Genomic DNA, 25,135 nt, shown 5'->3' on the forward strand with positions numbered 1-25,135 from the left:
CTATCATCTGTTATGCTTGTAATTAATTAATCACCATTTAATTACTTTCCTATTGTAACACCTCAGGTGTGTTGCCACCAGGTGATGCCAGTTGCTATTAGCTGGCTATCGCAGTCTCCTCCCACCCCAGGTGTGGCCACTTTGCCCTTCCTGCCCACTCCCCTTTATATTCTGCCCCAGGGAAGCTAGAAGCTCCAAGTTAGGCCCATTGTGGGCCAAGGGATCCTCCGCCTGGCGTCCCTGGTGAGTCCCCATGGTGTGCACCGGGTGAATTGGTGGAGGATTTCAAAGGCCGGGGGGCCTGGTGGCCCCCCGGCTCGCTAGGGTTAGGCTCAATAACCATTGCAATGTACAACATCATCCACGGGTGCTGGGTGTGTGTCTTTGCTGGAGCTGATTTCTTTTGTAGGGTATTTGAGCTGTTTGAGGCTCTTGCCTCGGGCTCTGAGCTGACTGCAAAAATGGTGGTGGTGAAGAAGAGCTCTTCAGGCAAAGTGAGAGGTAAGCAGGTAAGGGCACTGGGGAGCAGGAACTGCATTAGGAAGGTGATATGTGGTGGAGAATCAGATTGTTAGGGACTGGAAGGGACCCTGAAAGATCATTTAGTTAAGGTTAGCATCAATGGCCACTGCAGAGAGAAGTATTCTCTATGGAATATGAACTTAAAATTTATTTTCTCCCAATGCAGACATACTAATTAATCTTCACCTAGACATCAAAGTTTTCACAACGAGTACAAAGCAAACAAAGACTATTTTTTTTTCCTTTGCACACTAAATATACACCTAGGCTAATGTCTCTGGCATTTTAAAATTATTAAATATTCATCTTACACAGTTACTTCAAGGCTGACAGTATGTACACCAAATATCTCACCCACCCCCCAATTGTTTATTCAAAGTTGGCTCTGAAAATAAAAAAGGTGTGCAAGTCTGCCAGCTACACACAACATGACAAGCCATATTTCAGGCAAATGACTCAGTAAGTTCAAAATGTTTTCCACATTTAATTAAGCCTTACACTAACTCCAGTTGGCAAGCAGAAGTATGAGTCATGGAAGCAAGATCACAGGAGCAAACTTGAAGCAACACAAAAACTTAACTGCTTTCTCCTGGAGCTGAACAGTTACTTACTGAAGCCAGAATCCAGGAGGAAACATCCTGCTTCATAGGCAAGTATATCATCAATAGGAAGCAAAGAAAAAAAAGGAGACCTCTTGTAACCTGAATCACAGATACTGCACTGACCAGTACCTGCAGACACATTACCATCGAGCCCCCTTTTAGTCCTCAATATGTTGTCAACTGACACTGCAACATTTTTCTACTGTTCTCCCTTAGGCATCTTCTACAAAACTATCCCCAAGAAGGGATGGCACATTAAGGCCAAAGATTACCATGAAGAATTAGTGGCACTGTCACTGTTACAATTTCTGTGCCACTGTTGTGCACATCGCTGTGTTATCTCAGTGGTTACCATACCTACTGTTATTTTTCACCCTCTTTTATGTACTATAAGACACCACATTCTTCTTTACTTAGAAGAATACACCTTAAGATGTAATACTTGCACAACATAGTCCTGGTCCTAAAATTAAAAAATATACTATGCAAATATGTACATTATCCTGTTGTTCATGAGTTACCCATTCCCATTGCTGTTGACAGTCAGCTGAAGTAAACAAGAACACAGCAAAGTGACCTCTAACATCTGAGATCCCACAAGACCTCAGAACAATGTGCAATAGATGTTTAGCTTAGTAGGATCCATGAAACATTCATAAAAAAACGCTTTCCATCACACCCTAGAAAAGTTGAGAGCAACAGCCAGTTAAAAAAAAATATATATGTGCCACTAGTTTGTTGCAAGGAAACAGAATGAAAGTACAGACAGCATCCTTCAAACTCTCTCGCAATTTGAAACATCTAAAGTGGTTCATAATGCAGTTCCCCCACTTTCACAGTGCTAGCTGTGTATCTTCTTTACCACCACTGTGCTGATCTGCAAGATGGCTAGCTTTCCATGTTGACAAGGAGCTCAGAGATCAAACATCATAAAAATGTAAACTGAAGTACTTCCACTTAATACTTGAACCGAGCTCAATCACAGGGTTAGCACAGTAAAGGTGATGTTCACATCCATTGTTAGTGTAGAGCACCAAACACTCTGTTGTTTACATGGTTTCTAAGCATGGCTCAAACAACTCCTCACTGCATTAGTTTCCACCACTCAACTAAGAGTGTAGCTCCATTTCATATAGATGTTCCAAAGATTGAAGGACAATCCTCTTCTGTCACCACAGAAGAGGCAGCAGCCTTGTTTACTCCAGACTAGCATGTTGTTAGCTACGGGATGACAACCTTCAGAACCAAAGCTTTTCTCCAACTTTCTTAAAACACACACACCATAAACATGACCTTCACACAGACTCAGAATCTACAACTGTTGTCATTTCACAACTTACAGCACATGCCCTGGGATCTTACTGTCCTCTCCTAGTCAAGGACAACTGGCATTAAGTACACAGCTCACCAGAAAGACACTGTGGGAGAGGCTATACTGACTTTCAAGACTTGTCCCACCAATGTACTTCAAGCTTCAGGCAGCCCCATTTGCTTGTAGAACAGCTTAGTCCATCAGCCACTATTGTGAAAAATGACAAACTCTTCAGCACAGCTATCAGCTCCGATAGATAGCAAAGTCCTCATGCAACCCTAAACCAATGAGTAAACAAGAGGAAGGCTGTCACTGTGTCACACCTTCTCGTTCACCTTTATATCCATGATAAGATCTTACATGAAGTATGCATCAGATCAGGATATCAAGTCATATTTATTTGCCATTGTGCAGTACTGCTTATTTGTTGGCTACTAGATTCAGGTGCTTGAAGAATTTGATCAGAGAGATGAGCTAAGGCTTGCCTCTGTAAACAGCTACACTCTGCAAAGTGACAAACACTATACAGACCTCTAAATCCACATTAATCTCCCACTGACTCCATAACTGACAGTCAACTTTCAAAACATGTCATTATCCTCCACAAGACTGTTTCTCATACATTGCTCCTTGAAGAAGAAATATCACTATGTCAAAGTAGAAGCATGCTGTGAAGTTTCAGGGTCACTTTCTCCCCTGTAGTGTGATAAAATGCCATTCTAGGAAAACAGCAGGAATTTTAAGAATGTAAAGTGGTTAGATATTGAAGTAAGCCAAGAGACACACCACATTCTCCTGCCCCGACCCATCTTCCAGCTCCATTCCCTGGGTCACATGTGCTCTGTACATCTAGTACAGGTCTACAGTAATAACACAAATTGAAAGGAAAAGTAGAGGAAAACTAGAGTACCCAAGCTAACAGCATTATATGTATCAGACCTAGGTATGCAGCTTTGAACTTGTCTGAGCACAAGAGATCATTTATGCATCTATGGAAAACCTAGATGATTGCTCGAGCAGGAACTCCCAAACACACTTTATCTGTATGAAGCAAAATAACAAGTGCCCAGCCCTGCTGGGATGGAGGCCTAACATTGCTTGGTATCCAAAGGTCCAAAGAAGCAAGCCTACTCTGGGACAGCATGCTACAGCATTACACAGACTAAAGGAGACTGCCCTAGGAAAACTGCCCTCTGAATAGACTCCATTATCTTCACCTATGCAAACAGCTCTGCAGCGCTGTTGCAGAGCTCAGCCCTCACTCAGGCTCATTAAGTGCAGTCAGGAATAGTGCAGTTCAGATACTGAGAAGTGTTAGCCACCACTTTAACTTCGATTTTAAGAAGTTAGCCCTTCTTCTTCTATTACTGTCCCCCTTTTTAAGAAGCCTCCCAAAATTACTCAAAAGAAGGTAAGACCAAGCATTTGAAAACCATTCTATTTAGCATAAACATTTGTGTTGATTCTATTATTCTGTTCTATCTACAACTACCTGAAGGGAGGTTGTAGCCAGGTGGGGGTTGGTCTCTTCTGCCAGGCAACCAGCAACAGAACAAGGGGACACAGTCTTGAGTTGTGATGGGGAAGGTCTAGGCTGGATGTTAGGTTGAAGTTGTTGCCAGAGAGAGTGATTGGCATTGGAATGGGCTGCCCAGGGAGGTGGTGGAGTCGCCGTCCCTGGAGGTGTTCAGGAAAAGCCTGGCTGAGACACTTATTGTCATGGTCTAGTTGATTGTCTAGGGCTGGGTGCTAGGTTGGACTGGATAATCTTGGAGGTCTTTTCCAACCTGCTTGATTCTATGATATATACACACACACCATTGCCATTCCTTGCCTATTCAGCTGGTAGAGTGCTCAGAGCAGTCTTCCAGAATACAGCTTCAAGATTTCAAGCAGGATGCTCTGCACCTTTATCTAACAGTGCTGTAGCCTGTAATAGCCCTCGGGCACACTGTGAGACATGGAAATTTCACAGGTACACTTCTGTGTAAATTGGAAACACTTTTTAGATGATAGACACTCAGAGAAAGTTCGTTGATAGAACCAAGGCACTACTACTGTTTCATTCCTCTGCATCAACTGCCTAATAGGAAGATGACTCACGACCTTTAATTTCATTAGAAAAACACTAATAAAGCAAATAATGTCAAAGCTGCTGTAATATGCATACCATATGCCCAGGGAGGTGGTGGAGGCACCGTCCCTGGGGGTCTTCAAGAAAAGGCTGGATGAGGCACTTAGTGCCATGGTCTAGTTGATTGGATAGGGCAGGGTGATAGGTTGGACTGGATGATCTTGGAGGTCTCTTCCAACCTGGTTGATTCTATGATTCTATAAAGAAAGTTTCTCTCAAGACTGTTTCAAAATAAAAGATTTTTTTAAATAGGAAAATACAGATTTAGGTTGAATGTGCATGTTTATTAGCACACATCGGGAGACAATCCACTCAACAGTCTCATGTACAGAAGTGTATCATCTTTTTTTAGTAGTGCTCTATTGATCATTGTTTTGTTTGGAATATTTTATTCTGTAATAAGTAATAATCAATATATTTTTATTACTTTCCCACCACAGTTGACAACTGAGAATAGGACTAAGATGGTAAAAACTTTTAGATTAGTGTACCTGGAGAACTCCCTTGGTCTCTGATTACTGGAGGTGAAAACTGTGATTGCTACCATGTACAAAAGGACCCAGGATATTTGTGTTCCTAAATGTGAATAAATAGGCTTGAACACCACACTTAAAACTCAGGGCACAATGAGTAACACAAGATATCAATGAAAGTGATAGACAGTAATTCAATCATCCATCACACAAGCAATGCTTTCTCTCTTCTTTGCTTTTAAAATTTTGGTAACAGAAAGGGGATGACCAAGAAAGAAGAATCCTAAACCAGATGAGAAGAACCTAATAATCACTTCAATTACCAACATCACACAAATGTAACAATTGAAAAAAAAAAAGGAGAAAACAACTATAAAGCAAAGACAAAAATAACAATCAGGAAATCCAAATCCTTTTGGGATAAAACTGTCTTAAGCAGGGTGAGAATTTGTCACTTACTAAGCTCCTCACACATCCACAATGAAAATATTTGGAAGATTTAATGTTTTAACTTCATATAATTATGAAGAGATTATTTGCTCATGATACCTTCACTTCAAGAAATACCTACACTTGAAGGAGAGATGTTGAGATGCTGGAACGTGTCCAGAGAAGGGCAACAAAGCTGGTGAGGGGCCTGGAACACAGCCCTGTGAGGAGAGGCTGAGGGAGCTGGGCATCCACAATGACACCATGGTATTTTCTTTTGTGAGTAACTATGCTCATTTAAAAGCACATATTTAGTAACAGCCAGTAGAGCTACCTTCCAATTTATCCCATCAAATCTTTGGAAGAAGGTAAAGAAAGGCTTTCTCTTCCAGAGTAGCTTCTTTGCTATGTCATGTTTCCTTTGGGGAAAAAAAAAGCTATTTAGCTATTTATAAACCTTGGAAGCAATGGCAAAGGAGAGAAGAAGATTCAAAAGCAGAATTACCTCACCATAAACCACTACATTCTTCAGAGAGAACAAACCAGAGTAACCATGAAAACTAGAGTAAAGTAGAATAAAAAGAAGGAACAATTGACTTTTAGCTCATTGTAATTAAGAAAAATGGATTTTATCACCCTAGAATTGTAACCATCTATACATAAATTGTCTCTGGTTGCTTGTTTCCTCTTTAAAAAAATAAAGCTCTCTAGGAGGCACCATCCTTATTACAGAAATAATTTATCCTTTGCACCAGGGGCTGCCAAGTGACTCAGCTCTCCTGATGACACAGTTTTCTCATACCCAGCACATTCTTTTGGACACCAACTGCCATTACAGAACACTTTTACGAGGAAATAGTTTTCCCCAAATGAACTTCCATTTGTCTTAAGTAATAACTCTTGTTCAAATTCAAGCAGTCTAATTCTGTGAAGTGTTTTACATCCTGCATGGACTTCATCAGAACTTCTTTTCTCCATTCAGCTCAGTAGTGACTGCTACAGGCCAGTCCACAAAGTTGATTTTTAAAGCATCTGAACATATATTGCTGTGCATCCAGGTGCCTACCCAAGTAAACCAGTTGGCTGTTTTATTGTCCCCTCGGGAAAAAAAATTGGTTTGTTTCCTATTTGTTCTATCACTAAATGCTGCAAACATGGAAAAATCCATCACAGACAATCAGCAACCTACACCAACAAGACACACATCCACTCCTCATACATTGTTCTTAAGCTCTTTACCCCACTTTAGTGGGGTAAGTTACTTTACAGTAACAGGTAGTTACTTTAGAGACTTTACTTCCCCACTGTATCAGTGTTTCCTGGAATATCAGGAACAAAGGTGAGATCACTGCCACAGCAAAATCCTAATTCAATAAATGCTCAAGAAAATCATGGTCAACACATTAAGGAGTCCTACATCAGTGGGAGCAACCATCAGCTATTACTAAAAGTAAGGAAAGGCCTGTCACCAATTATAATTATCAGCCACTCTTCTCCACCAGCTATAAACCCATCTTCTCCTCATCTAAAGCTCCCATAATGTGATGGTTTGGGTGTTACACACTTAAGAAAATCACCCAGACTAATCTCAGTCGTTGGAAATTAGAGAATGAAGCTTTATATTTGCAGATTAGCACAATATACAAGCAGGTATTTACAATATCTAGAGCTCTAGACAGAAATACACAAGTTAAAAAGTAATGCAGAAACACAACAGCCTTCCCAGAAAACAGAGTCCCCAGGAGGGGCTCCCAAACACTCTTCCACCTTCTTGCCACCCCTCTACCTTACCCCAGACTTTGCCTTACATTCAAGGTGAGTTTGGAGAATTGGCCAGGGGGGTTGGGAAGCAGAGGGATTAGTCACACAGATAGGTTAGGGAAAGGAGTGCATGCATCCAGAACCAGAGAGCAGCTCTGTTACCCATGTTTATGTTCTTATTTGTATACATCTCAGCAAGCCTATGAGTGCAGCAAACGTCACCATTGTTTCCTTTTCACAGCCTGTAATCTAATTCCTCTCACTAAAATAGGCTCAAATTAGCACACACAGGTATGGAACCAAAGTTCATTTTTGGTTCTTAAAGAACACAGTTTGTGAAAAAGTGGACCTATCAGTCTTCAGCATTGGAGAGTAGTTTCAATGCAGGTTGCCACTCACTACAAACCATCAAGGATCTTAGCAACAACTGCATAAAGCCGAGGGGTTGGGAAACCCTGAACAAGGTTCACAAACTTTCAGAAGGTTTTTTCAATGCTACTGTCCTGTGTCTGATGCATCTGAGCCACAACAGCACACTGGCTGAAAGCAGTAAGAGTAATTAAAAAGTAGTAGAGACAGCACAATAAAACCAGCTAGGAATCAAAGATTAACATTATTAAGTTGGAAATATTAGACAAACGGGAAGAATTTAACAACTACTTTTACACACTACTTTGCCCAAAGCATTTGAAGTCTTCTGTCTCTCAATGTGCTGTGTGAGTTTTACTAGAATGAAACAGGACAATTCTTCACAGCTACTTTTATACAGATCTAAACAGGTCTCTTTACAAGCCATGGCAGGGGGACCACCCACAGTATGCGTTATGTTTGGGTGAGAAGGCAGCAACGCACAGGCAGAGGGGTAAGCAGCAGGGAGGAAGCACCAAGAGAAGCAGCTCTGGGCACCACTCTGGATCCAGGATGGGTAAACTGCCCACCTGAGCGCTTCCTGGCAGGACAGTCTGATGTTTTATCAGCTGTGGCTTGTGGGTATTTCTTCTCTCTATATATATACCAGATATATTGGATGAGACCTTTGATCAATTGAAGTGGAAGACACCAGGGAAACTTCAGCAGAAACTACTCCAATTTTGCATCAAAGCAACTCTTTGAATGGCAAACCAGAATGTTCTGACCTGCCTTATGTTAGCTGGTGTGGTTTTTTTTGTCAAAGAAATAAAAGTGATATACCAGCAATTCTAGTACTTGTGTACACTGGTTAAGCTGTGTTGAGATAATCTTAGTGATGAACACAACAGCCTCTTTAATTGAACACTTCTCTAGCATCTTTGAAAGAGGCTGTTACTGACAGTCCAGCGTTACAGTAGCACAGATATGCCTCAATGCTGTCTCTGGTAAGTACCTACTACAGACAATCTGATAAGCAAGAAATAGAGATCTGTAATATAAGGTATGTGTGCAGGCCCTGATCTGCAAAGGATCCACTTTATCCACTCTGATATCTTCTGAAAATGCACAAACTATCCAGATCTCCACGTGGATGAATGCCCTTCCTTACACAGGTGATAAAGAAGCCAGTGAGAGAATTTGTTCTTCTGGAACAAGTTAGAACTAATCAGGAATATGATGTTCAAGGACAGTTTTGCTTGCAGGAGAAGATGAAGATCCCAAGAAAAGAACAAAGTAAAAAGTAGGAACACGACCCTGGATTTCACCAGTGCAGACTTTATCTCCTCTTCAGGCACCTGTTTGGATTAATCCCATGGAAAACAACCCTGGAAGGAAGAAATCTAGGAGAGATGGTTAATTTCCAATGGTCACTTCTTCCAAGATCAGAATTTGGCCACATTGACCAATAGGAAATCATACAAAGGCAGCAGGAGCCACTCTTGATAGTCTAAAGGCTCTCATGAATTAGGAGAGCTTCTTGAGATCCAGAAGAGATTGAAATACAGCTTGTATCTTTAAGGAATTGAAATCTAGTCAGCCCCACATTGAAAGGCAATGAAGCAAATTCTTCTGGAAAGAATTCCCAAATATGTGAATAACAAGGAAATGATTTGGGGTAGTCAGCAATTTGTGAAGAGGAAAATAGTGCTGAAACAACCCTCCATAATGATTACTTTGGTGAATAAGGGTAATGCAACGTTTTTTTTATCTGAAGCAAGGCTTTTGACATTTTCTGCTATATCATGTCAGACAAACTGATATATATCTAGTCCATACTTTAAGTCAAAAACTAAATTACCATACTCATAGTTCATAGAATCATAGAATCAGTCAAGGTTGGAAGGCACCACAAGCATCATCTAGTTCCAAACCCCCTGCCATGGGGAGGGACACCCTACCCTAGAGCAGGCTGCACACAGCCTCATCCATCCTGGCCTTAAACACCTCCAGGGATGGGACCTCAACCACCTCTCTGGGCAACCCAGTCCAGGCTCTCATCACTCTCATGCTGAACAAATTTCTCCTCACATCCAGCCTGAACCTACCCACCTCCAGCTTTGCTCCATTCCCCCTAGTCCTGTCATTCCTTGAGAGCCTAAAAAGTCCTTCCCCAACGTTTTTGTAGGCCCCCTTCAGATACTGGAAGGCCATAAAAAAGTCATCTGGGAGCCTCCTCTTCTGCAGACTGAACAGCCCCAACTCTTTCAGTCTGTCCTCAGAGCAGAGCTGCTCCAGCCCTCTGAGCATCCTTGTTGCCCTTCTCTGGACACAGTTCAGCATGTCCACATCCCTCTTGTAATAGAGGCTCCAGAACTGGATGCAGTACTCCAGGTGGGGTCTCAGCAGAGCAGAGTAGAGGGGGAGAATCACCTCCCTTATCCTGCTGGCCACACCTCTCCTGCTGCAGCCCAGGATCTGGTTGGTTTTCTGGGCTGCAAGTGCACACTGCTGGCTCATGTTGAGCTTCTCATCCAGCAGCACCCCCAAGTCCTGCTCCTCGGGGTTGTAGTCAGCTCAAAGCCTAAATAGACGCCTGTCACTACTGCATCAAATGTTGATTATCTTCATTAATAAATTGGATGCTTGGACAGAGTACACACTCTGAAAGTGTGTAGATATTAGAGAACAGGGAGGAGTAGCTAATACACCAAACAGATGTATTATTCTATCAAAAAAACCCAAAGCAAAACAAAAGAAAAAAACAAACCAAATGGCACTTTGTAAAAAAGAAGCACTTGACATGAAAATTGTGTCACACAAGTCTGAGCAAGGACTGATGCAGGATTTTGAATTTCTCTTTAAAAAAATTCCTATCAGCTAATCCTCTTGCCTTTGTGGCAGGGTGTCCTAGTTCTGAACCATGAGCAGCCTAGGACAAAAGGACAGAAAAGATATTTTAGCCCTTCCCAAGGAGTAAAATAATAATGCTCCATACTGGATTGGAAGTTTACATGGAAATTCTATTTACAGATATATACAAGAAGTATTCAGGTAAAAGCAATACATAAACAAATTACTTTCAGTTCTTCTGCTGGGCCTAACACGTCAAAATCTTCCAGGAGGTTCCAAAAAACCTCCATCCCACTCAGTCTCAGCAGGCCTAAGAGGAGGCCAAACAGCCCCCTCCCCCCCCCCCCAGTACTAGACCCAAGCCTTCCACAGACTTCAACAGGCCCAGTGGCATAGCTGGAAATCAGCTTCCAGCCAAGGCCAGGAGAAAGCCTCTTCCCCACAAACCATAAAGATATTGGTATGCATGTCCTGAGACAGAGAGAAGAGAGAGAGAAAGAGAGCTAGAATTAACTGTACAATCCCTTAAATAGAGAGATACAGGAAAGCAGAATAGAGTAACAGATTACACTATTGTGGGACAAATTGCCCATCCCCCTGGGACTCTCTCTAGTCTCTGGAGGACTTTCTTTATGGTTATACCAAATAACTCTTAAATTTCCTTCACATACAACACAGGACAAACAGGGTCCATGGCTTTCAGAGGACCTCCAAGGAAAAGGGATCCTGATGATAGCAACTCCAAGTAATCCAGGTAAAAATTCTAGAGCAGAGCTGACACATATTGCTGTAGAAGCAAGGTGTGCCTTAGAAATCCTTGCTGTACCCAGTCCCTTTAGCTTATATCTCCAAAACATGTAAAGAACTTGTCCATCAACAAAAAGATCAGATCTCAGAAAAAACAAGTGGTGCAGGATTGATAATGTGCTTTGCCACCATCTCATTTGTCCATTTTACAGACAGGAGAGGAGAAACAGTAAAAGGCAACACAGCCTAAAGCAGGTCATTTACAAGAACATCCCTCGAGCAAGTATGATCCATTGCAGCACATGGTTTAACTCAAGCTTTAATGTTTCCTGAAAATCAAAGCAAGGCTATTTGCAAGAAAGTCACCAGAACAGTGGACCCTGCTTTCCTACAGTACCACTACATTAAGATTCAAGCTTCTTAGAAATAGAACAGGCTTACAGCTAAGTAACATAACAGCAGCAGAGTAAGGGTGAAAAAAGATAGATGGTGTTTCTTACTGCACTTTTTGGTAGCATTGCCTAATGAAGGCACAGGGGAAGAAAGTCATAAGAAGGGTCAAGGGTACCTTTACAATGGACAGTGATCTTTTATTAGTAGTCACTGTGAACATGTTTTATGATACTCAAGTGCAGCAGATTTTTCAATCTGACATAAGTATATTCACTTGGCACACAGATACTACAACTTCCTTGCAGAGGCAGGAGTGGACATAAAGACAAACATCATTACAGGTATCAATTTGTAGATCATGGTTCGAGAGAAAATAAGACCAAGGTTTCCACACAAGTATTTGTTACACACAGTTTTTCTGTCAAATTTAAAAATTAAGGTGCAGACCTAATGAAAATTAACTAGGTTTAATTCGTTTAGGAAATAAAGACTATTCACAAAAAAAACCCTCCTAAAAGCCCAACCCCCAAATCAGTAACTTCATCTTCAGCAATATCTTCAAAGATGATGGGATGAGCCCAATTACCTGCCCTTAATTTCATCCCCAAGTGCTTTGAAGAGCAGTTTAGTGTTGCCTTTTCAAGAAATGGAAAAGGAGGGGAAAATACATTTAAATTATGCATCCATTTCACAGAGATCAAAACCAAATCTTCCTCCATTCTAGCATTATGGAAGATAAAACTGTTCCTTTAACATAAGGTGACAAAACAATACCTTTGCACTGAAAAACGAACATCTGAAGTATTTGCTATTTCAAGGAGTAAGAGATGCTGGAGCTTACTGCATTCAAAGGTGGATATTTAGATAAGCATCTTTGCAGTCTCCTTCCATTCCAAAGTGAATCTAGTATCTTTAGCGTTCTGGAATCAGGAGATGCCTCAAGCAAACCTTGGCTTACTCTACACAAACCAGCAGGACTTTGTAGTGAAGTCTGAGATTTTTATCAGTCAGTTTTAGTCACATTTGCACTCAGCTCATTATAGTAGTGAACTCTGGGTTACTCTCACCTGCTTTATCTTCATATCACCTTCTATCTCTTCTATTTAACATTTAAACACTTTGAGGCAAGACAGCTTTGGGGATTGGAGGAGAGTGGGCCAGTAGTGTGCTTTGGTTTGGGTTTGTTTCTTTGTTCATGCTTTTTTTGTTACTGTGTTTTTAATTAGCACAATGCTACAATAAAAAATATTGCTACCCCAAAAAAATAACATTAACTTGAAGGAAAAAGTTTGTTCACTCTTGCTCTGGATAAAGAGCTAATCTAGTGATCAACAGAAATTAATACCATTTAATAGTATTTGAGGTTACTTAATCAGGTAGAATACACAAGCACTAATATGATGATAGCTTCTCTGTTTGAGGTCATTACAAAGTCTTCTCTGCAGGAAATCCATACATCTTAGGAAATTTGTGCTCTTCCTTGGAAAATTGCCATGAGGATAATATCAGTAAATGAAATTCCTTAACCTCTATTTGAACTGATGCCACTTTACCTTGTAATAAGAGACCAAATATGTGTTGGCTTTGCATCTTCAGGGATAGAACCGTATGGAGAACAAGGACCAGATACATTGTTTCCAGAAAGGCAGAAGACTACATTACCATGACTTCCTAATATGTCTGATCCATGAATAAACAGATTTACAACTTACCTCTTTTACAGGCTCTTCATCCAAGGCAGCATCTTCCACCACAGGCTAGAGAGGAAAAAAAGAGACAAAAAAATAGGACTTTTAAATGTATATTCATGAGAAAGACAACTCTAAGCCAATTTATATCACAAAATTCAGTCAGTTCCTTTGCAGTGAGTTAAGATACTCCACAGTTATATTACTGTAGCAGGCATGTTACAGAATCACAGAACCACAGAACCTTAGATGTTGGGAAGGACCTCCAGAGATCATCAAGTCCAACCTCCCTGCCAAGGCAGAATCACCCAGGGTAGTTCACACAGGAATTCATCCAGGCAGTTCAGTTCTTAACACTTAATATTAACTTTTGGATCCATAAAGACCTGCTTTCTCCAAGGTATATAACATGTAATGAGATATAGGAGAAAGCAAGAGCATACTGGCACTATTAAAATTGCTGATGAATAGTCAAAATCACATTTGACACAGGAAAGACACAGGATTGAAGAATAAAAAGTGATTAGTCATGAGTAACCTGGAGAACTTGCAAAGTATTTCTTGCTGAGAAGAGAAACTATGTTACATACAGTGCCAAGTTTTGTAAACACTCAACTCCCGTTTAAATATTGTCATTTAACAGGTGCTCAGCTGAAATATACTAAGCAATGAATGCTTTGGGGAAGAGGTAGAAAGATTACATAGAACTTGATCATGCAGCCCTTTGTCAGGAAATATTCCAAGGCTTGCAATTCCATCCATCCAGCTTGAGAATGATTGAAAAATCTGCCTACCCACAAAAATTCTGGACCCAGTAAGAATCTCAGTTTTCTTGCTTACTTGTCAGACACAATTGATCACCTCCTGTGTCAACAGGCAAAAGTAGGATGTTACTCCAATCTTCTGTTATACAAATATAACACAGAACATGCCCTCGATGCACTCTTCCTCAACAAGCAATCGATTTACTATAAATGCTGTCTTTAATATCTGCAAGTCATTCACCTGAGTCATGCCCAGGAACTCAAGTGCCACTATTTTAAAAGGATTTTTGGCATTAAGGAGAGGAAAAAAGGATGTCCATATGCATAAAAGAGAAAGAAACTGTCTCCCTCCTCATCCAACTGCGAAAAGATTATCTTAAAAAGAACAACTTGCAGACAAACATGAAAATATTTTATCCCATACAGATTCAGAGCTTCCTTGAAAGAGTCCAATCACTAGTGTTTAAACTGCATTCAGCTCATTAGAGAGTAAATGTCACTGCTGTCTGAAAAGAAGATGGATCTTCATGTACAATAGCTCACAAGAAGCCAGGAAGAAATGGACCTGGGGGTACTGGTAGATAGTAGCTGAACATGAGCCAGCAGTGTGCCCAGGTGGCCAAGAGAGCCAATGGTATCCTGGCCTGGATCAGGAACAGTGTGGCCAGTAGGACAAGGGAGGTTATTCTTCCTCTGTACTCAACACTGGTCAGGCCACACCTTAAGTCCTGTGTCCAGTTCTGGGCTCCTTAATTCAAGAGAGATGTTGAGATACTGGAATGTGTCCAGAAGAGGGCGACAAAGCTGGTGAGGGGCCTGGAGCACAGCCCTGTGAGGAGAGGCTGAGGGAGCTGGGGGTGTGCAGCCTGGAGAAGAGGAGGCTCAGGGCTGACTTCATTGCTGCCTGCAGCTACCTGAAGGGAGGCTATAGCCAGGTGGGGGGTTGGTCTCCTCTGCCAGGCAACCAGCAACAGAACAAGGGGACACAGGCTCAGGTTGTGCCAGGGGAGGTCTAGACTGGATCTTAGGAGAAAGTTCTTCACAGGGAGAGTGATTGGCATTGGAATGGGCTGCCCAGAGAGGTGGTGGAGTCATTGTCCCTGGAGATGTTGAAGAAAAGCCTGGCTGAGGCACTTAGTGCCATGGTCTAGTTGATTGTCTAGGGCTGGGTGCTAGGTTTGACTGGGTGATCTTGGAGGTCTCTTCCAACCTGCTTGATTCTCTAATTCTATAAGAGACAAAACTAATTTCTGTGCATTTTAAGTAGACTTAACAAGCAACACTTTAGGAATCCTATCCACGACACAATTTTAAAAGGTTATAAACTGTTGCATGCTTTTTAACATCCTTAGAGATAGTAGTAAAGGGCCAATAAATGGTGCTTCACCTGTCATTCTCATCTAAACTGCAAGAGTTTATGCCTGCAATTTCTTTCATTTTCTGCAAACCTTTTGGAAGTGAAATCCCAGCAAGAGTGGTAGAAGAGTATGTCTGCAGCTATGGTATTCTTAAAAGAACATGTGAAAAACACCACCAGAAAACACAGGACAAACATCTGACTACACAGCATTGCAAAAAGGTCCCGTACACTTGGTATGGAGACCGACGCAGTTTATCCTGAAAGATAGGTCTAAACAGTCCCTTACCAACACAAGAGATGACAGCAAAAGTCTGTTAGCCCCAAGCAACGAAGGTTGAGTCTTAATGCAGGACTTTTGACAGCCCTCCTTAGACCCAGATATACTCAGAAATTCAGCCTGCCTATTGCTGTACAAAAATACACTTTCAACACACACGAAAGAGTCTTAAACTGCAGGCAATGAAAACTAGAAAAACAGTGAGCGTAACACAGCCCCCAGCTAGTTATCGCAGTGCTATGAGCCTGGAAACGCAGCCTTGTGCTCTGAGGTAATTGTGCTGCTGCCGGAACAAGCTCAAGGGAGCTCAGAAATCCAAACAGAAAGGGAAGAAAACGGACCTCTGTATCAACCCTAAACTAGCGATCGCTTCATGTTTTAAGATGAACCCAAGCCCTACACAGCCTGCTTTGCAGGTTTCCATCTGTTTTACGCGCTCCTTCCTTTACAACCAGCAGAACTCCCTGGCGGACGGTTCCGACCCCAGCTCCGCGCAGAGCACACGGGAGGGCAGCCCTTTACCCCACCCGCTGGGGCACAGGGCAAGGCATACCCCCGCACCTCTCTGCCCCAAACCTCTCCGGGTGCAGGGCAACAGGTTCCCGAGCTGAGCCACTCTCCGCGCTCCTAGTAGCGAGTGGAGTGGGCGAGCGCTTCTTCTCATGTCCCATTTCACAGGGTCTGGGGCAGCGCAGAGATAGCTCCCTGGGCGGAAAAGGGTTGCTGGCAGCACCGCTGCGGCTGTTCTCATCCCCACCGCCGCTCACCTCCGTCTCCATGGGCTCCACCTCTATCCCTTTCCATAGCTCCAGCAAGTGAGCGATCGGCATGCTGGACGATGTCTGCCAGAAGCCGGGATCAAGCAGAAGAGCGCGGCGGTGCCCGCCGAGGACAGCAGAAGGCGCCGGGGACACCTGCCGGAACCCGGCGCGGGACCCTCGGTCCGCTCGCAAATATGGCTCCCGCCCGCCAGCGGCCGCAGCTCTCCCGAGGGAGCCCGCAGGCGGAGCGCGGGCGCGGCCGCTCCTCGGGCGCGGAGGCAGTCCAAGGCAAGAAGGCAAGGCAGGGCAAAGCAAGAAGGTGGCGCTCCGCAGGCTAGGAGGCAGGGCAGGGCAAGAAGGCAAGGAAAGGCAAGACAAGGAGGTGGCTGCTTCGTAGCCCGCGACAGAGCTCTGCCACCCTAACCCGTCCCTCACTGCCGCCGCCGGCGCCTTGGCTGGCTTTTAATCGAGGGGGGAAAGTTGATGCCGAGGATGCTGCAGCGACGGCATGGCTGCTGCCATGGCAACGGCAGGGCGGCCCCGCCGCCCCAGGGCCGGGAGTTAGTGGAGAGGAGCGGCTGCATCTCGAGGAGCCCAGGGGATGCCTAGGAGGGGAGAAGTAGAGCACGGCGGGGATTGGGAAGAGGAAATACTATAAACCGGCATTCCTCACCCCCACACACACTCCTAACTCAAAACGCTGAAATCCTGTTAGAGTGCAGCTAAAGGAAGAGCATCGAAAGTTCGCCAATCCCCATATTATTCCGGTCTTCAAATTACTCATCTTACTAATCACTTGTTTTATTATTTTATATCTTTACTATGAAGCCTGTGTATTCAGATGCATTTCCTCCTGGTTCAGCTCTTGCAGCCTGTTACAGCTTCCCTGTTACAGGCGTGATACATTGCACCAGATCACCAGCTGCAGACACCATGATTTATACAGATGTTGATCTGGATTCTCCTCAAACTGTGGTTAAAAAAAGCATGTTTCCTTGTTCAGGAAGCTTTATAATCATATTCTGAACGGCATTACTGCTAAAGAAGTCACTACTCTTCAAAGAGACATTTCAGAACAGAGCCAACGTACAAAGTGCTTTTTTTCTTCTGTTCTATCATCAAAACTCAATTTGTTTCCACAGCAGCAGCAGCAGCACCACCACCACTGTTTTTGTGAACAGTAAGAGCTCTTCTGTCACTTTCTGAAAGAACACTTGAGCAGCGTTCTTCCTTCAGTCCTGCCTCAGCTCCCTTAAACTTCATTTAACATGAGCAAGTTGCCCTGCAAGTCTAAATGCTAAGCAGGATTAAGAAAGCCGAATTGATCAACCGCAACAAAGAAAACAAAGCAGGCTTCAGCCAGAGCCACAAGCAGAGCCATGCATTCAGATGCTGCTGCAAAAACTCAGTTCTGTAGTAGTGTATGAACACTTTCCTTGACATCTGTGCCGAAAAGGAGCTAACAATTTGAAACACCAATTATGCAGCTTCATCTGCTTTACAGATCGAGCAATTAAATGCCTAGATTACTTGAGCTATTCAGTGCTCACAAAAAGGCATAGTGGGAGTAATGTTAATCACATCTCAGACACATACCTGAAATCAGAAGCTACAGTATCTGACTACTACACACTCCTCCTCTTGTGTTCTGCCTCCGCTTGTTCCCCAGCAGTGTGAGAGAGGCAGGCATACTTGTTACCTGTACCTTACATACGAGATCTCCCAAGAATCATAGAATCAACCAGGTTGGAAGAGACCTCCAAGATCATCCAGTCCAACCTAGCACCTAGCCCTAACCAATCAACTAGACCATGGCACTAAGTGCCTCATCCAGAGCTGTGGGGCCAGTGTCAAGAACAGCAAATTCAGAGCACAAAGCACACTTGATTTACCAAAGAGACCTTCATCACACATGCTCTCAGAGAAAACATACGAAAGTTGTACATGACTTGTGTCATCTTGAGATTTTAAAAACTGTTTAGCTCTAATTTACTGGATTGCACTTAGACTTTGGGACACATCAAGCTTGGATGCCACAGGATGAGAGCAATAGCAAAGTGTTTGCAACAGCGGGGAACGGAGGAAGTCGGACATGCCCAGACAAACCTAGAGGAGGCAAATCAAGGTAATAAATTTGTGATGACTGCACCTGTAGGCAAGTTAAAAAGCCATATGCATGCAGAGGTAACATTTTTGTATCTTATTTAACAACTTACATAAGACCTTAGTTAAGACAAGGGGATTGAGTCCATCGTCAGTAAGTTTGCAGATGACATCAAGCTAGGAGCAGGTGTGAATTTATTGGAGGGTAGGAGAGCCCTGCAGAGTGACCTTGACAGGCTGGATGGGTGGGCAAGGGACAATGGGATGAGAACTAACAAGGCCAAGTGCAGGGTTCTGCACTTTGGCCACAACAACAAGAAGCAGCACTACAGGCTGGGGACAGAGTGGCTGGAGAGCAGCCAAGAAGAAAGGGACCTGGGGGTACTGGTAGATAGTAGCTGAAGATGAGGCAGCAGTGTGCCCAGGTGGCCAAAAAATCCAATGGCATCCTGGTCTGGGTCAGGAACAGTGTGGCCAGTAGGACAAGGGAGGTTATTCTTCCCCTGTACTCAGCACTGGTCAGGCCACACCTTGAGTCCTGTGTCCAGCTCTTGGCTCCTCAATTCAAGAGAGATGTTGCAATACTGGAATGTGTCCACAGGAGGGCGACAAAGCTGGTGAGAGGCCTGGAGCACAGCCCTGTGAGGAGAGGCTGAGGGAGCTGGGGGTGTGCAGCCCGGAGAAGAGGAGGCTCAGAGGTGACCTCATTGCTGTCTACAGCTACTTGAAAGGAGGCTGTAGTCAGGTAGGTGTCTTCTGCCAGGCAACCATCAACAGAACAAGGAGAGGTGTTGAAGAAAAGCCTGGCTGAGGCACTTAGTGCCGTGGTCTAGTTGATTGCCTAGGGCTGGGTCCTAGATTGGACTGGATGATCTTGGAGGTCTCTTCCAACCTGGTGGATTCTAGGATCCTGACTTCACTTTATTCAAGATATGCAGTTATATGCTTGCTTAAGTATTTATCAGTAAATTTGGATATTAAATCCCTCTGATATATTTCTAGATTTGTTTGGCCAATCTATATATGCATAAGGTAGAAAGAGACAACAAACTACTGAGACATTGTTATTGCTTTAGTGTATACAATTCTGTTGTAGGCAGAATGCATACATTTTACAGTAGACTCACTGTACTCTTTCAGCACCAAGATATGAACTGGACCTAAATTAAGTGTTCAAGTTTACTGGACTGACCAAAGCACTCATTTTATAGTCCATCCCTTATTCCTACATAAAGAAAAGCAGGTTGGGTTTTTTTTTTTCCACTTTAGCTAAAAATAAATTCAAACAATACAGTTTTCAGACATTTCTTCCCCTTTATTTTCCTGGTTTTACTCGGAGTAATCCTACTGATCCCTGGAACTATTTTTGACTAAGGACTTTTCAAGAACAAGGTTTTCTTCATTAGTAAGTATATGAATTTTATTCTTAATGATTTCAGTATTCTGCTAGAATCTTCATTCCACAGGATATCAATTTTTAGATATCTAAAAGCTTCATATTCCCAAGTATTCAGCAAGCTAAGTTCTCCTATATTACAAATTAGCACTGGAGGAGGAACAACCAACCAAAACAAAAAACAATGAAACAGAAACAAACAAAGCCACAAAACCCCCAAACAATAAAACCAACTAACCAACAACACAACACAAAAGGGAACAGATGGGAGTTCAAAGCAATTGATCTCTAAGGAAACACAAGAGATTTGGTCAGAGAAAGCAGCACTTATGGATTTATCCTAAAGAAAGTTTACTTAATTGCATTCACAGTTTAGCAAAATTATTGTTTGCAGATGTGCTAACTAGGCCAAGAATTGCAAGAAGTTTAGTTCAGTTTGCTTCAAAAATATAAAAGCATTTTTATCTCCTGTGTAACAAAGCATTGGGCTACTTACATGATGATTTCTCATCTACTTTCACCTGTCTCCTGAGGACTAGCTAATGGCTGTTGCCAGATGCAGAGTTGGGGATTAGACACATTTATATTCCTCAGTGTTGTGGTAACTCCTGCACTGCCATCGTACAGTATAACATTTCTCAACACTATGGTCTGTAAAAGTTGTATTAAGGCACTTTAATAACTTACACCTCCCCTACTCTGTGAAAAAGGAAAGTACTATTTCCCACCCAATACACAGAAAGGAAGATGAGCAGAGAAACAGTGTTTTCTGTCACTACCTCAATAGACTTCTAGGTTCATCACTTCAGTATTAGGTTTAACATAACTGCCTCGTGCCAAAAATCACACATTCATGTGATAGACAACTTCACTGAAAGCTTGAGTCAGGTAACAGATTATCTGTATCTAGAATATGGCCAAAATTAGGTACTACTGACATAGAAGTCATAAAAAACCAAAACCAACCAACAAATCAAAATTCTCTTTCACTCAAGAGCATTTCCAAAGTCCCCCTCTTCATTTTAAACACCTCTTGCTGCTTGTCAGAGAATAAACATCAGCTATTAAGTCAGCCAAACTGCCACACCAGCATCATCTGCCCAATGTGGGTTTTTTTTTTCCTTTTTTTTTTTAAATTTCAAGAAACTCTTCACTGAAGTGAAGCTTCCTTTCCTGCACATAGCTTTTTAGGTCAAGGCTGACACATACCTGTCTGGTTCAGATGCAGCACTACACTAATGAAACACAAACTTGAGTATCTCCCAGGCACACAACAGCTACAAGGAACATTTCTCCAAAGGGATGGATTACCCCAAGCACCAGCACTGAGAAAAGGTCAGGTTTCCAAAGTGTCAACAGCATCATAGAAGGGGGGAAATTGCCAGGGGCAAAGAAGTAACAAACCTCTGCCTCTTCAGATGTTGCACTAGAGAACATCCGCCCATCTGAGTCCATCACCTGTCTTACACTGGTTTTTGACTGTCAAAGGGCTTCTGGAAAGTTTTGAAGGCTCAGCTACAAGGGACCCAAATCACTGGTGATCCCAAAGTAATCAGGCTGCACAGTGAAATGTGTGCTCAAGATCCTCCAAAAGCTGTTTAATATATAAAAAAAATAAGAGCACAGCACCAGCAACATTTACTGCAACTTACTTCAGTCTCCTGAGGCACATAAAAGAAGTTTCTTTGGTCATCTCCACTGATTCCTGCTACATAAGGCAGCTAAAAAGGATGGACCTCCTTGAACAAGAATTACACCCTGCAGCATAAGCACAGATTTCAATAAATCAACTAACATTTAGCCTCCCTGTTCCGTAGGATATCTGTATCTATGGAATATGCATATGTATTCTCTTACTTAGCAGGTATAAATGTGGAAAGAACACAGAAAGACTAAAGCATGCTTAAAGATCACATCAAAATATCTCAGTTGACAATAAAAGTCTGGCACAAAACCAGAGGAAAACAGCACAAAATACTTGCAAATGGACACCCTTCAGATAACGGATTAGTCACTCCTTATGGTGAAGGCAACACTGCTGGCAGAGGGCAAAGCATACACAAGTACAAGCACAATGTCACACAAGCACAATGTCAACAGCAAGTGGAAATGTTTGAGCACATCCCAGTGATTGTAGTGGATTCATGCAGGCCACTGTATCACATGCAGTTCCAACAACAGCCTCCCTAGTTTACCATAAAATTCAGCCTTCCAGTAGAGAAGCAGAAAGCAGGATCACAGTTGTATATTAGCCTCCATCTATCCTTGTATCTTTCATCCCAAGTATGAAAGATACAAGCTATGCATGATTAATTTCCTATGCAATGAAGTTTTTCCATGCAATCAAGCCTTTATCAGACAGGTGAAATCTGTAGTGGACACGTAAATGTCAGATGCTAGAAGTAAACTACAAACAAGCAGGAACCATGTGCAGGAACCATGCATCATTCTTTGATAGAAGTCTCAGTTGCCTACTAAAGTTTGGGTTTTTTTTTTTTCCTATTATTTTAGTATATCAAAATGTATCAAAAGTTATCAAAAACTACTCTTCCTGACTGAAAGCAAGTAAACAAAATCCTCCACAATATTTTTTCTTCCCTAAGAGCAGATGTTGAAATGCTTTAAGCTCATTACTAAAACAAGATGACTACATTTCCTCATCAGAAGCTGTCTTTGTTCAGTGCCTCAGCATTAACTACTTCAAGTTCAGCACCATAACTTGTGCAGAACATGGAGACAAGCCCAAAACACCACCTACACATTGCTAAGTGTGCAAGACACAGAGAAAATGTGGCTTACATCAATATAAGATGCATCTGTAGTGTTGCTAAAACAGTTTACTGTTTAGCTGTGAAGTACATGCCTGGTCATCCATGAGAAATACAAAAGGAAACAGTGGCAGATAAAACAGGTCATTTGGTATGAAAGCAACATGCATCTGTCCCCTCAAATGCTCATAGCTTCAGCTTTTTCAACTCAAAGCCATGTCTGCTGTGTTTCCTGAAGTATGAGGTGCTCAAAATGAGAGACAAAGCTGTGTAGTAAAGCATTTAACAAGAAGGTCTAGATTGAATATTAAAAAGAAATGTTTGGAAAGCAACAACAGTAATTGGGTTCCTTCAGTTTAAAAGGTGCCCCTGCAGAACAGAGATGAAGGCTGCTAGGAGATGTAGAACAAGAAAGGCTTTTCACATTAATTCTTCCTAATTATCTGCATTAAGGCTGAAAATACTTGACACTTCCTACAGTGATCGGTTCTTAATATTAACCAAGTTAAGCACTGGAAGAATTACCTTGGAAAACAGAAAACCTAGGTGGAGTAGACCAAGCTCCATCAGTACAAACATAGCTTAGCTGATGTCCTCAATAGGGTTAACTGGCTAGCACAGCAGGAGCCCCACTGTATTCCAGCACTGTGCCACTGGTTTAGTTGAGGTACAATGTTGAGCTTGAGAGACAAGCATCAAGTGGCATCTGCCAGGACCTATCTCAGCTGTACACTTGAGTGATGCCTCTGCAAAGCCAGATGGGTGACTGGTTTCCCTATGAACAATTTGGGCATCTGCATCACACTTGCACTGGTGGGCCCACACATCTGGAAACTGATTTGCTGTCAGTTTGCACAACATCCAAAGCTTCTTAGCCTCCTTGCCATGTGAGACATTAGCCACTTGCAGAGCTGAGCTGCCAAATGCAAGCTGAACTTACCTACTACTAATAAGAAATTAAAGGACTCTTGTGGCAAAGATTCTGACTTTCAGATGCATTCAGTCAAGTAATCTCCTGCACAGCAATACCTTCTGCAAGCTTGTGGGGTATTTCCCATTAAAGTGGTAATTCCCCTTTAAATTAAAAAAAACCCATTAGTTATACATGTTAAGTAAAAACTATCTGCACTGAAAGCTTCCTGCTGCACAAGGCTACAATAAATCATAGAATCAGCCAGGGTTGGAAGGGACCACAAGGATCATCTAGCTCCAACTCCCCTGCCATGGGCAGAGACATGACTTCTTCATGTTTTCATCTCATGAGCACAGAAGAGACTATTTTTTCCCCTCAAAATACGTTCCATAACACTCAGAGGACCAGCAAACAGTATGGCAGGGCAGAGACACCAAGGACATACACCTATTTTTGCCAAGTTACTACTGAAGCAGAGGCAACTTGGCTGAGCAGAGGGGCTTCTTTTGGCTGTACACAGACACTTCTGTCAGAGGCAGGAGAACTGAATGCAACAACATAAGTAAGACAAGATCGAGGCTTCTCAGGAGCTGCGGCCAAACATTAGAACATTTACTGCAGCCAAAAAAAGGGGATGAGAAAAGGACAGTCACATTGCCCTTAGTTTTGGGGTCAAGAAGACTGATTTGGAAACAAGAAAGCAACTCAGGTGGTGGGCAGAGAATATTTGAACTGAGGCAAATTTATTTATCCTTCCTTAAACACTCACTGTATCCAGAGATATCACTTGTCCAAAAGAACCTCTTTTCCTCCCCAGGAACCAAGGGAAGCCTCAAACCTGTACCCTCAATGTCATAGCAATGGATTACATTGCAAGACCCAAAGAACCCAAGGGGGAGACCCAATAGCAGCAATCTACCCTTTTGAACAGCTTAAAAACTTCTTTGCTGAAAGCAGCAGTAACAGCTTTGTTACCTTAATGGGACCATGTTGAAAGGAAGCGAAGATCAATTTTTGGCAGAAACAGCAAGAGGGTAAGGCAAAAAGTCAGCATCTCACCAATGTAGATTTGGCTTCACTGAAACAAGGTAAAAGTATCTGGCCAATCCCAGCATACACAGAGAGAATCAAGCCCACGAAAGAAACTTAGGTCTTTGTTAACCTTCAATGATGGAATAGACTACTGCTGCACTGGTCACTCTTTCTGTCAGTTACACTTGTAAGTATGAGCAAATTGTCAACATGATTACATAATGAAGTTATTATGTTATTATTACTGCATCCAGTTCTGGAGCTCCCATTACAAGAGGGATATGGAGATGCTGGAGTGTGTCCAGAGAAGGGCCACGAGGATGCTCAGAGGTCTGGAGCAGCTCTGCTGTGAGGACAGACTGAAAGAGTTGGGGCTGTTCAGTCTGCAGAAGAGGAGGCTCCCAGGTGACCTTCTTGTGGCCTTCCAGTATCTGAAGGGGGCCTACAAAAAAGCTGGGGAGGGATTTTTTAGGTTCTTAGGTAGTGACAGGACTAGGGG

General features: G+C 42.6%; 1 protein-coding gene and 1 long non-coding RNA gene across 2 annotated transcripts in view; one reads left to right on the forward strand and one right to left on the reverse strand.

Annotated features, from left to right (window-relative positions):
- The window catches only part of RPS6KA2 (ribosomal protein S6 kinase A2), a 222,899-nt gene extending 206,286 nt beyond the window's left edge, over positions 1–16,613 (reverse strand). The window contains exons 1-2 of the mRNA XM_064158414.1: positions 16,431–16,613; positions 13,287–13,331 (exon numbers count right to left, since the gene is read on the reverse strand). Of these exons, the coding sequence (XP_064014484.1) occupies positions 13,287–13,331; positions 16,431–16,493 (108 nt within the window). The 5' untranslated portion in view covers positions 16,494–16,613. The remainder of the gene's footprint in view (positions 1–13,286; positions 13,332–16,430) is intronic.
- On the forward strand, positions 204–13,257 carry LOC135183435 (uncharacterized). Its single transcript, XR_010305557.1, has 3 exons — positions 204–243; positions 11,113–11,188; positions 13,171–13,257. It is a non-coding gene; the product is annotated as an uncharacterized LOC135183435 (long non-coding RNA).
- Positions 16,614–25,135: the final 8,522 nt, after the last annotated feature.

The sequence above is a fragment of the Pogoniulus pusillus genome, chromosome 18, assembly GCF_015220805.1.
Source record: "Pogoniulus pusillus isolate bPogPus1 chromosome 18, bPogPus1.pri, whole genome shotgun sequence".
NCBI lineage: Eukaryota > Metazoa > Chordata > Aves > Piciformes > Lybiidae > Pogoniulus > Pogoniulus pusillus.